The sequence below is a fragment of the Pleurodeles waltl genome, chromosome 7, assembly GCF_031143425.1.
Source record: "Pleurodeles waltl isolate 20211129_DDA chromosome 7, aPleWal1.hap1.20221129, whole genome shotgun sequence".
NCBI lineage: Eukaryota > Metazoa > Chordata > Amphibia > Caudata > Salamandridae > Pleurodeles > Pleurodeles waltl.
In genome coordinates, this window is record NC_090446.1 from 1,300,666,622 (window position 1) to 1,300,679,389 (window position 12,768).

General features: G+C 41.5%; 1 protein-coding gene across 7 annotated transcripts in view; it reads left to right on the top strand.

Annotated features, from left to right (window-relative positions):
• Positions 1-12,768, top strand: part of LOC138246211 (myosin-10-like) — a 491,460-nt gene that overhangs the window by 344,821 nt on the left and 133,871 nt on the right. For all 7 annotated transcript variants that reach the window (XM_069200598.1, XM_069200595.1, XM_069200596.1 and 4 more), the window contains 3 exons: positions 1,834-2,027; positions 7,631-7,752; positions 12,598-12,667. In XM_069200598.1, coding sequence (XP_069056699.1) covers positions 1,834-2,027; positions 7,631-7,752; positions 12,598-12,667 — 386 coding nt within the window. The remainder of the gene's footprint in view (positions 1-1,833; positions 2,028-7,630; positions 7,753-12,597; positions 12,668-12,768) is intronic.

A 12,768-nucleotide genomic window follows, 5' to 3' on the forward strand; every position in this document is an offset into this window, starting at 1 on the left:
TTAAGTGCAGTGACACTATACAAATGCTGTAAAAGCAGGATGGCTACTTCCCCTATTTTATTTTTAAAACCATTCGGGTGAGCACCACTGCGCCATGCACTTTTCCCCAAATTTTGTTTTCCCGAATTTTTGAACTGAACATTAATAAAGACGATTGTGTTACAAAAGTAATATTCAAGTCTACCTTTTTAAATAATAATGTATAGGGATTTTTTAGAAATATTATTCAAGTTATTGGAAAATGTGTAATAGTTTTCAGTGCTCAGTTCTAGTCAGACGGGAAGAAGGACGAGCCTTTTATGACTAAAGTGAAGGTTCCTATGATGCAGAATTAGGACTAGAAGTAATTCACCTTTCCTTCTGCATCATAGGATCGTCAATGACAACCATAAAGTCTTGAATAGAGTAGCATGGACATTTAAATTGAAGAAAGTGGCTGTTGGGCAGCTGCAATGGCTATGCATATGAGAACATCAATACTGCCCTTAGATATAAAACTGTGGATCACTTTAGTAGGTGTTTCCTAACCCAATGTAGGTAATGGTAAAATAACATCCTCTTGGCAGGCAATGTTGCTGTGACCATTGCTTTGACCCCACAAACAGAACCTTTTCCACGTCATAGAGTAACAAGACCTTGTTGAGGGATATTTTGCTTCTCGTAAAATCTCCTTGCAAGGGGAGGGCTTGGGGAGAGATTTAAATGCTCATACAGTTTTGAGAGCCGTGCTTCCAAATCCAACGAAATAAAGTTTGGATGTGGAACTTGACCTTGTTACTAGATAAGGGTTCTCCAATGTCAGTCCAGCAGAGTTGGATCCTTGGCAAATTTTTAAGATAGCTACATTTATCTAATTGTGGATATGCTAATATCTGGCCCTCCAGGACCGACATTGGAGAACTATGTAGTAGATTCTTTTTGGGTGTCAGCCTCGTGTGGTTTGAAGGTCATTTGCAGCAGATCTGCATACCAAGATAAAAGAAGAAAAAAACTGTGAAACAGACAGGGAAAATGCAGCTGAAATTCTGCAATGTACATGAAGGAATAATGATTTGTGTGGTTGCTTCAGGCCATCATTTTTTGTGGATATTTCCACCTCTCTTCAACGCTAGCTCATGCAGTGCACCATTACCAAGCTGTTCTGTGTGCTTACATTCCAGATAGGAGGCACTACAGAGAATGGTTTTGCTTCCTTTGTTGTGTTGAGGTAAGGTTCATAGGCTAGCATTGTAACATCATAGTTTTGACATGTCGAACAGCTGCTGTTAAGGGGGAAGCATAGACTATTGGGAAGTTTGGTGTACATGTCTGATGCATGCAGTAATAGTCTGAGCAAACCCCACTAAACAGTTTAGACAAATTATAGTCTAGGTTACTTCCCACAATATGGTTGGGTTAGAGCATTGCTGGAGTTCATATCTTTTATCGGTTGTGCCCAAGGCAAGAGAATCTGAATTGTCTGTGCCAGTGCCATATATGTGCAGAAGTTCGGCTCAGCTGATGAGAATGAGACGAGGAGGTGGGGAATATTGATCAGTTCCTTTATAGGGCAGCATATTGATTGCATGGCGGTGGTAGGGCTTCTAAGAAGGAGCTTTGAGCTTCAGATATCCATGGGGTGTATAGGAGCCTTGTCTTTTGATTCTGCAGAATATATTTTAACATCAACAGTAGGTGCTTGGTCATGGAACTGAGCCTCCCGAGATTGGAGCCATACATTACTGTCTGCTGCATGGCATTTTGTTCCCACACATACAAGGACGTCTGCTGTTATCAACTGTTAGTATGGGCAACACTAAAATCTTATTTCTTTCTTTCCCTCCATCTGATTAGTGGATCGGATTGTGGGTCTGGACCAGGTTGCTGGAATGGGAGATATTTCCTTTGGTGCCTCATACAAGACAAAGAAAGGGATGTTCCGGACTGTGGGCCAGCTGTACAAGGAGTCTCTGGCAAAGCTAATGTCAACGCTCAGGAATACTAACCCGAACTTTGTGCGCTGCATCATCCCTAATCACGAAAAGAGAGTGAGTAGATCACTTCCTGTAAGATCATTTAGCTTTGGAATAGCCTCTCCATGATTTTCACTAAATATCTATTGTCAAATGTCAATATGATGTTTGCTAAATAGCTATTGTTAATATTCTGAGCATAATCCCCAAGTGTGATGAATTTGGTGTGTAACAAACTGGAACTTCAATTCAAGGGTCATAATAGTAATGTCAACATATGTGTTGCAAGAGCTGCTGCAGAAATGAAGCATCTTTCATTCTACTATTGAATGTGAATTTAGTGTAAAAATGCCCAAAACACACTTAAAGATGGTGAGGGCATCAGACTAATTGGCAAACCTGAGGACCAGAAAACCAAGACAATAAGAAATCTGAATTGGCTGTCAGAGAAACATCTATGTCTACTGCAAAGGAGCCCTCAGCCTCAAAAGACTCCCAGAGTAGCAGGTCTTGGTAGAGAAATCCCAAAAGGGATGAGGAAAGGAAATATTACAGCCCCATTCTCAATTGAACTTTCTCATCAAAAGAATCGATGTTGAAAGATAAAGCACTGTTAGGTTCAGTGTCGGTGTGGTCATCTCATTCAACTCTGGAGCTCCTTCATCATTCAGTGTCAGGAAAATCTTAGACATCAAAGCACTCCCTTTGTCCAATGTCGCCAGCTCACTCTATACATCATTTGGCAGTGTAGCTCCTGTTATTGAGACAGGGTTCGACATTGAGGCATTTGAAGCCAGCACAACATTCTGAGTTAGGAAGATTGATGTTGAGGCTGCAATCTTGTCTGCCTCATCAATGCCACAGACAGAGGTTTCATCTCCCAGAAAGCAACTCAAGTTGACCCCTACTCCATCTGCTCCACTTGGTCCTTTGTCAGTTAGGATCCTGCTAAACATCTAGTTCAAACACCATTGAGGCCTAGAAGTCTTCCATCTCCACCAGTGATGATAGCAAGACCTACTTCTATGTCAGGTTATGGTCGTCTTCATGCTGGTAGTCATTCAAGAGATATTTTCAAGTGGAAACACCACATTCACCTCCAATTCCACAAGATATTCCTCCACACGAGTATCAGCATAGGTCTGGACGACCAGCCTTACCATCATCCGCTAGATCTGCTGCAAGAGATTTGGATATCTTGCCCTCAAATAATCCACCATCATTTACTGGGTTGCCGCCAGAGTTTCTCCTGAGGATGGTATGAACAATTTTCAAGATCTCTTGCCTAGAGGTGCATTGAAATTTCATATTCTATTAGACAGCTCCGTACTGCAGTTGTAAGCTTAGAGCCCAGATTGTATTTCACAACATCTATCAGAGAGCATACAAAATGACACAGGTATTTACAATTATCAAGATGAATGAAATTTGTATAAAAGCATGGCCACCGCTGCATGATAGGCTTGTTAGAGGGTGATTTATTACATTGAACATGTTAATGTTTGCACTTTTTTGGAGATAATATGGGGATGAGGTTGCGGTCCCATCATACAGAAGAGGATGTGTCTAATGTTTATGACTTCAGTGAAGATCCCTGTAATGCAGAATAAGGACTACAAGCCATGTCCATTTCCACCTAGCCACCACGGCCAGCAGGCATCAAAGTCCTTTCGTGGCCACGGACACAGGCACCACAGATCCAGTGAGAACCAGAGCCAGAGGTCATCCCAGTCCCCCAGGCCTCAGTTCCATATCTCCACCCGGCCTGCCCAAAGACTGTACCTGCGTTTTATTATGGATCACAGGCAGTTTCAATTTGCTGTGCTCCCCTCACCAGTGACATTTGGGTGTTCACCATTAGGATGGCAGTAGTTGCAGCACATCTTTGGAAGTTAGAGGTTTCAGTCTTTCCCTATCTCGAGGACAGGCTTTGAAAGTGGGATAACCCACCACTTCTGGGTTAGGGCGCCATCTGGGAGAGGTGGAAATGAGAGGACTCGTTTCTCCAATGGAGTATCACCTCCACATTAACCTGTTGGAACTGAGAGCGATCTGATTGGCATTGAAAGCCTTTCTTCCATCAAGGGAAGGCTAGTTGAGGTGTTCAGAGAACACCACCGCCATGTGTTGTTGCAGCAAGTAGGGCAAGGTAGGTGGGGTTGTGGACCTTGTGTCAAGAGACTCTGTGTCTCTGCATGTGGCTGGAACATCAGAACATTTTCCTGGTGGTTCAACGTCTGATACGTTATCTAAAAGCCAGAGCAGACAAAAGACAAACTCATCCATCGATGCCTCATGGATCTCAAATAATGTCTCCTTCCAGAGTTGGTTCAAGGTCTCTTCAGAGATTGGTGAGAACCTTGATTAGGTCTATTCTTCTCTGCAGAAAACATGCAGTGTCAACATTTCTTTTCAGTAAAGTTCCCAATGAGACTCGCTTGGAGTTGCATTTCATCTGGAGCAGAGCTCAACACCCATGTACACCTTTCCTCTGATTTGAGTCCTGTCCAAAGTTCTCAAGAAGACCAAGTAGACAGGGCCCAAGTTATTTTAGTAGTCCCGGACTGGGCCATGATAGTCTGGTATCCTGAACTCCTAAGCATGAGTATCTGCACTCCGATCAGGCTGTTGCTTTGGGAGGATCTCCTGTGCAGCACTATGGCAGGGTTCTGCACTAAAACCTGACCTCTCTCTAACTACATGCATGGAGATTGAGCAGAAACAGTTGAGAGTGTTCAACCTCACTCCTGCATTGTGTGATGTCATTTTGGCAGCCAGGCATTCCTCCACGAAAATGATTTAGGCCTGTAGGTAGGACAAACTTGTGGCTTGGTATGCAGCCAAATCTGTTGATCCTTTGTCTGCACCCTTGCCTGAAGTTCTGCTGTTTGTCCTGTCCTTAGCCTGGCAAAGGCTTTTTTGGGGGCACAGTTGAGGTGTACTTTTCCGTCATTTTCACCTTCTTGTGGTTCCGACAAAAACTTCCTTGTTCAAGTCACTGGTCCTCCAGCACCCTTCGTTACGCCCAAGTGGGATCTGAATTTAGTCCTTACTTTTCTCATATGCTCACCATTTGAACTGATGCACAGCTGCCATCTAAGGCTGCTGACCATCAAAACTCTCTTCCTTGTAGCAATCACATCTGCCAAGAGGATTAGCGAGCTGCAAGTGGTTTCTGTTAAACCCCTTTGTACACTTCCTTCTTCCCTGGTTTTTGGAACCCAGGCATCATTTTTGCCAAAGGTGAGTATACCTTTTCTTGTCAGGCAGACTATCACACTGTCTAATTTCTTTGCACCCTCTCATTCTACCAAAAAAGAGGAGAGACTCCAGCGTCTGGACCCAAAAACAGCACTGTCTTTATATATTGATCGCACCAAAGATTTCCAGCTGGATGATCAACGCTTTGTTTCATGAGTATGAAGAAAGGCAAAGCAGTCCACTAAAGGAACATCTCCTGATTGTCCTCTGTAATAAAATGTGCCATGAGGTGGCTAAAAAGCAGACTGCTAAGGGCTTAAGAGCTCATTCTGCCAGAGCTAAAGCTGCGACCACTGAGTTGGCAAGATGGGTCCAAGTTCTGGATACCTGTCAGGCCGCCAAGTGGGCATCGCTGCACATGTTTGCAATACACTACTGCCTACACAGTTAGGTCCAGCGTGATGGAAATTTTAACTGTTTGGTCCTCAAAGACTTTAGTGTAACAGTCTGCAGACCCACCTCCTGGGAGGGATTGCTTCGGTATCTATTCTAAGGTAAGGAATCTACAGCTAGAAGTCTCTATCAGATGAACAAGTTACCTTTGGTAGAGACTCTGCTGCAGATTCTTTATCGGTCCTCTCATCCTCCCCGTTCCACGAAGACTCTATATATCACGTTTGCAGGGGTCCTTCAGGGCCTCACCTGGCATACTGGTCATTCCTCCTCAGCTTGGTTCCGTGCGTCTGGGGCAGAAAAACAGTCAAGAGCTGAGATCAGCGTGCTGGGGTGGCACCTATATAGGTATTGCGTAAGTCACTTGCAGCACGGATGACGTTAACAATGCCACACAAAGCCGAACAACGGCACCTACTGGCACACAAGGGGATTGCTCAAAATGTTCCAGATCCAGTCTGACACCTGCGGAAATGTCAAAGCGAAGGGGTTTGAGGCTAGATAGTGTCTACTAGACAAGGTGTTAACAAAGGTAAGTAACTGTTACAACCACTTTCAATAAAAGTCATAGCTATGACTTTGTATTAGCTCCCTGAATTTAGAACTAATTTCCATACTTTTTCCCTCTGTCTTTAACAACACTAAATTCCAAAAGACTTCCTCTTCAAATCCTACTGATGTTTGTATTTTGGAAATGGTAATGTCCTTTTGTTAGTGTTACTTATTGACCTGTATTCAATGCTTTGTTGCCCATTTGTGATTTAGAACGTGTATAAATAAATGTTTCTATAGGGATGTTATGACCTATCATGTTATTATTCCCATGGTGCCCATTCAAGGGTTTCCAAGTCATAAGAAGCAAACAAATCTTGTGTATTTATTTCAATATCTAAAATTTCAGTATTGTCTAAACGTTTGAAAATTGTATCTTCAATTATTGTTAGGGAGTTGTAATTATAAAGGTCCAATTGGCGACTTAGGTTTGAGCCCCCATATAAAATTTTGAGCGCTCAGTGGATTTTCATAGTAAATCCCTGGGAAGTAAAGTAATACAAGTATTTGGGAAGGCTATTATTTTATTCTATTGTGTTCATTTGTACCTAAAAGTCAAGGTCCATTTTCTGTTCCTTATATTTAACCAAACGTAGTACATTAAAGGAGACAATCCTATCTATGTCATCTGTATCCTTCCTGTTGCAAACATTTTTATAATTGTTTTCCCAATTAAAACCCACCCAAACAGCTATCTAGAAGCACTCCTACATGTAAATCATGTTTTCCTTAGCCCAGTTTATGGGGTAACCCAAAAATGATCTTTAATTGTTAATGCTGGGTACCATGTTACCTTTGTGAAATGAAAGTGTGGACTCCCACTCTTTGGGGGTAGGCTCTGGCAATTTTTTTATTTTAAGTATGCTGTTATAATTTGCTTAATTTTAGGCATTTCATGTTATGCGAAATTTCTGAAACGAGGTCACAAGATTGCAGAACAGCACAAACCATTAGAACATCTTTTTTTTGCACTATATGCATCCTTGTGTGCACAAGGATACATTTTTCTCTAAAATATAGTGCTAAATTATGGATTTGTTTTTCACATAATTATGCATAAATCTGAACAGGTTTCCCAATATTCTGCATAATTACCTGAAAGCAAATCGTGTGAATGTTGCTTCCCTTTCTTGGAAGTGTAATCTGTCTAGTCTTTTGTTTACCCAGTCTCCTTTTGTTATGAGGGATACTGCCTTCTTTGGGAACATTTCTTTTACTGAGGGTTATTGGTTGTAGTGGTAGACCCAAGGCGGCCTGGAAACAACGAAGATGGATTTGATGAGTTGAAAGATTTTGGTATCTGGAATTACTTAGTATCTCTGAAAACCTACCTAAAGTTATCTCCTGATGCTCAGTGTCTATGTCCTCATATGTGATGTTCACAATACAAGAGAGAGAAATCAGTGTTGTAAACACAGCTTGTTTGAAAGTTCCTGCTGGCGATAGTTAAGAAATCTGTGTTTGGTCCACAGGCTGGAAAGCTGGAACCCCACTTAGTGCTGGACCAGCTGCGCTGCAATGGAGTGCTGGAGGGTATCCGCATCTGCCGACAGGGTTTTCCTAACCGTATAATCTTCCAGGAATTTAGGCAGAGGTAAGTGATGGTAATGTGATATATGGACTGCCTCCATTATATTTGTCTCAGAAGCAGAGATGAATGTTTTGTCACTAATCATGAAAGTTTCTGAGGTGGAGGTAACCCATGTAGATAAATGGACAGACAGGCTTCTCAATCGATTTCCCTCCCGGGGACAGAGATGAATGAGATTGTGGAATCACCACTGTCAGCCTCTCAATAGTACATCCACGAGACTGAGGTAAACTAAGCACTGGGAATGGACATTGATTGACTTCCTAGATGGTTTGTTGTTGAGTCAGAGGTACATGTAATAACCCAAAGGACACAAATCTGCTAACGAATATGTCCACTCCCACCAACTGTATATCCACCTCATCCCTAGGGTTTTCTTTCATTCCTGAACTACAGAGCCTTTGAAAATCATTAAAAACCTTTATCTTCTGCATCACTAATCCTGAAGAACTGTTGTGACTCCAAAGGAAAGCGCTCATACCCACTGATCTGAAATCACTGGCTTGAACAACTCTCCATATTATAGCACTGTCCCAACTCAGCCCAGAAGAAGCAACGCTCTCATTGACGCACCTCTTGGCAGTCTCTTGTGCAGCTGTACGTCTCCGTTTTAGTTCATTGTAGAATGTGTACTGTAGATTTGCTCGAGGGCTCCATTGCTCTTACAAGAAGGTACACCCTGTTGAACTCTCCTACCACCCAAGTGGTGGTGAAGTATTGGGGTACCGATTATGAATAAGGGTAGAAATCCCACCTACTTCTGACACTTCTAAAACTCCTCCTTAATGCGGAACTGGCCCTTTTCAAATGTTAGTTGTAAATATGTGTTGAAGGCAGTCTCGAAATCGTTTTTCCAATGCTAGTATTTATTTGCCTCTGAATTTCTGTTGTCATTTCAGTATTGAGTCTTATTTTCCAATGAAAGGCTTCTCTCAGTTTTCATGTTAACCTAAGGCATCCTTTTTTCTGGGTGGGAGGAGGACTATCCTTCAGTGCTTTCTCTGATTTTGATTCTCTGGGAGGGATATCTTTCTGTGCTTTCTTTGATTTTGATTCTCCAGGTCAGGCCGCTGGACTGCAGTTGTTTGTTGGTTTCCGTCTTATGTATTATGATGGTGCAGACGCGCTATAGAAGATTACTAAATGCACAAATAAAGTTATTGACTCGACCACCATAAAGTAACAGAGCTTTCGCAATTTTGTATAGTCCTGCCACATATCAAACATGGGAGCTCTGCACATATGTTTGTTTCTACGGCCATCTGATCTGCACCTCTATCCCTCATTTCATCTTCACTGGATACTGTGCCGTCATTCTACATCTGTAACAGTGCTACAAACCCATGTTGGTGTCTGCTTACCTTTCCAGTCTTCCTTTTCCCTCTTAAGCTGTATCCTTCTGTAACCCAAGCTCACCTTCCACCTTGCCCATGTTCTCCTTCCATGTTCCCATGCTCTCCTCCAATTCAGATTTCTAAATTCCTTTAAACTTTAGACATGTCCTGGAATCAAATGTAAAGGTTAAGGCTTTGCTATAAGACACAAAACAGAACGACATAAAAACATGACTGTTCTCATTAAAACACTCTTGCACGTTGACTGGATGCCACACAATGAATAATCAAGTGATTCCGTATCTCTTACAACAGGCAATTAATACCATTTTGAAGATTTACCTCCTACAGCCGACATCTCGTTACATTCTTTGGTACCAAAGAAATGTGTATTTATGAAATAAAGATCCATGAAACACACGTTAATTGAATCTCTTACATGAAAAGTACATTACATGAACAAATGTAGACAGAATACCATATTCATTATAAATAGTTTCTAAAAGGCAAAGGTGCATTTAATCGTTTTTAACAAGTGCCTCAGAATATATTCCTTCCCTTCCTCACCCCCTAAAACATCTGTTTTTGCACTACCTTAAATCCTCTTATTTTATACAGATATTTATGTAAAATCCTAAAACTTAATTCTCTCAAGCTTTTCCTGATAGCTATAGAAAGTAGAATTTCTTTGGGCATGCTCAGGATCCTTTTCAAAATATGTTACGTAGAAGAGGAGACATTTTCTATATTTTAATGTTTAACCTTAAAAAAACAGATCTATTAAGACAGCATTGTGTACTTACCTGAAAATACTTGCATTATAGTTTTTAAAAAATTAAAGGGAAAACGTAGCCTCTAATAAGTTGACTCCACACACTTTGTAATTGATGCTGTAACTTCACCGAATTCTAAGGCACCCATCATGCAGTGCAGGGTCAGTGAGGCAGTTCGTTTTTCCAGATAACCGAACACTGCTCTTTTTAAGGCTTATTTTGGCTGAAAATCCATTTTTATTATGGATTTGTTTGTTCATTCTACATTTTTAAAGTTTCGTATTCTTTTCTAAATTAAGTGCCTGTTTTTTTCCTGTTTTTTCCCTTAGGTGCTTCTCTTCTGTTTTCTGGAGCTAGCATGCCAGGTCTTTTTAAATATAGACCCCCTGAAAGGAAGAACACAATGTGTGTGTGTGTGAAATATGCTTTGAGGTGCCAGATCAGTGACAAGGAAAGAGTTCTCAGAGGGAACCTGGGAGAATTAGGCTGTTCATTTTCCTTGCCCACCAGCTCCAGAGTGGTATAGGAGTTATTACTCTCTTCTCCCCCTGGTGTGATCAGGTTTGACACATCTTGGGGCCATGGGCTGAGTCACTGGTATTTGAACATCCAGTCGTTGTCGAAGCACTCTTCATTGAGTCGCTCTTCCTCAACAGTAAGACATTCAATGTCAAGATGGTTATTCATCAATGCTTTCAGGAACCTTGGCTCTGGCTTCTGCTATTTTTTTGTGAATCGTGTCTTTTTGAGTGCAAGGTATCAGAGTCTGAGAGGTTTCTTGTTAGTGCTGTCACCCCCAAGAGGCCATATGCTGAGGTGACCTTTAATGAGAAGGACAGATAACATAGGTGTATTCTACACTCCTCTGGAGCTGCAACACTCTACCAAAGATCTCCTGCCCGCTTCAGTGGCAGAGTCACCTCTCAACAAATCAGAGGTCTTGAGGGCACATCTTTTTGTAAGGCATTGCCTCCAACAGCTATGCTCCTCACATGGGTCTAACTTCTTTTTGCCTCTTCTTCTTCTTTAATTACTTCTTTAATTATCTGCACTACTTTTCCATGAATACATGAAAAGGAGGACCCAAGGATGAGATGGTATTACTATTATCATTCTTCTAAAGATGAAGCAGCAAGGAAAGGAAAAGATTTGACATTCTTGTCAGTCACAGAAGGGGAGTCATGAAGATCCTGGTCACATACTCATTCCAGAAGGCTTCCTGATCTTCGGTTATGAGCATGGTGTCTACCAGATCTCCATAGTCACCTCCTTGTAGTATTTCACTGGTGGGTGGCATTGTATTCTTCTGTGAGGTCACCAGAAGAGCTGCAAGGAACCTTCATGTTGAGGCATATGAGAAGTTACAATTATTTTTAAGACCTTCAGTCCACAACGACGAGCTAGACTTATCATAACTCTTGTCCACAAACCTATGAGTAGATAACAGGATAAGTACTACAGACCCCCCAGAAGTGGATCCATTATTATTTAGGGAGATGCCTCCTGATTATCCAATTGTCACTTGTGCAGCAAACTGTGCCATATCAACATACTATTATTGAGTGATCTGCTGTGCCTTGCTCATTGCTTTAACATCCTTCCTTTCCGTCATTTTGGTATCCTCATTTCGCTAACTGTGATTTACCTTCCAGGTCTACTGAAATGGAAAAAGGACCTGCTCAGCACCCCTTTTTGAGAGCAGCACAAGTCATTGCTAGTTGACTTGTGTCCTAAAAGACATCTTTCAAGAATAGGCACTCTACAAATCCACTTGTTTACCACAGGAGAAAAGGCAAACTGCCTCTCCATTATCTTCATGTTCCCAGAGCGCAGATCCAGGGGCAGTGACATTTTTATAGCACCCTGTGGCTATGCATTAAGCCAGGAGAGTGAGTGAGCCAGACGTTCTGCTTTAGGAGGAACATATCTGGTTCTAAACTATAGCAAAGTTTCTTTAAGAACTCATCCTTCTTTTCTGCCCAAGGTGATTTCAGATTTTGATATCAGTCAGATATTCTCACTTTCAACTTTCTTTCCTGGTGTATATGTAGATGTGATGAGGGCTCTAATATACTTTTTGGACAAAACTGAAGCCATTCGAAAAACCAAACAGCTATTTGTAAATTATGAGTTGGTCCATAATTGGTGGTTTCATATAAGCAGACCACAATTAGATGTATAATTATGTGAAATTGCTTTACCAAAAGACAAACATACCCCTTTCGAGTAATCCTTAGACACATTCTGCACATGTACAACTCCTGCCTTGATGTTAAATGTTCTGTTTCCAGAAATTTGCAAATCAAATAATATTACATCCAATCCCATTATGCAGAAGGAAAGTTACATACCTGTAATCCTACCCATGGGAATTCTCTCTAAATCTATAAACAACCCGCCTGGTTCCCATCTTGCATTAGCAAAGAGGCTGTAAAGGTTATGAACATGCCACTTTATTTCCTTTAAAATCAGACTATATACTAGATCATGTATATGGATGAGTATGAGTTTGGGTTCTTAAGAGATCCTCGGAACTGTTATCAAGAGGGATAGGCATCTGTGAAAGACCATAAATGCATAAATCTGCTTAGTCCAGTCCAACATGTTTCTGAGAAGGTTTTCCTAGGTGTGAACGATTTGTGCATTCCAGTCTAGCACAAAGATGCCTCTTCTGGGCAGATGCAGCACACTATCAACCCAAATAACTTAACATTACGTGACACCTCTTTTTTCGATCGCAGGTATGAAATTTTGACTCCCAATGCCATTCCCAAAGGCTTCATGGATGGGAAGCAGGCCTGTGCCCAGATGGTAAGTTAACTTCCACATCAAGACAAATGCCCACTTTCTTCAGTGCCTTTCCAGTTTTCTTAATTTGTATTGTTTGCCAAGACATTACTTTGCTTGGTATT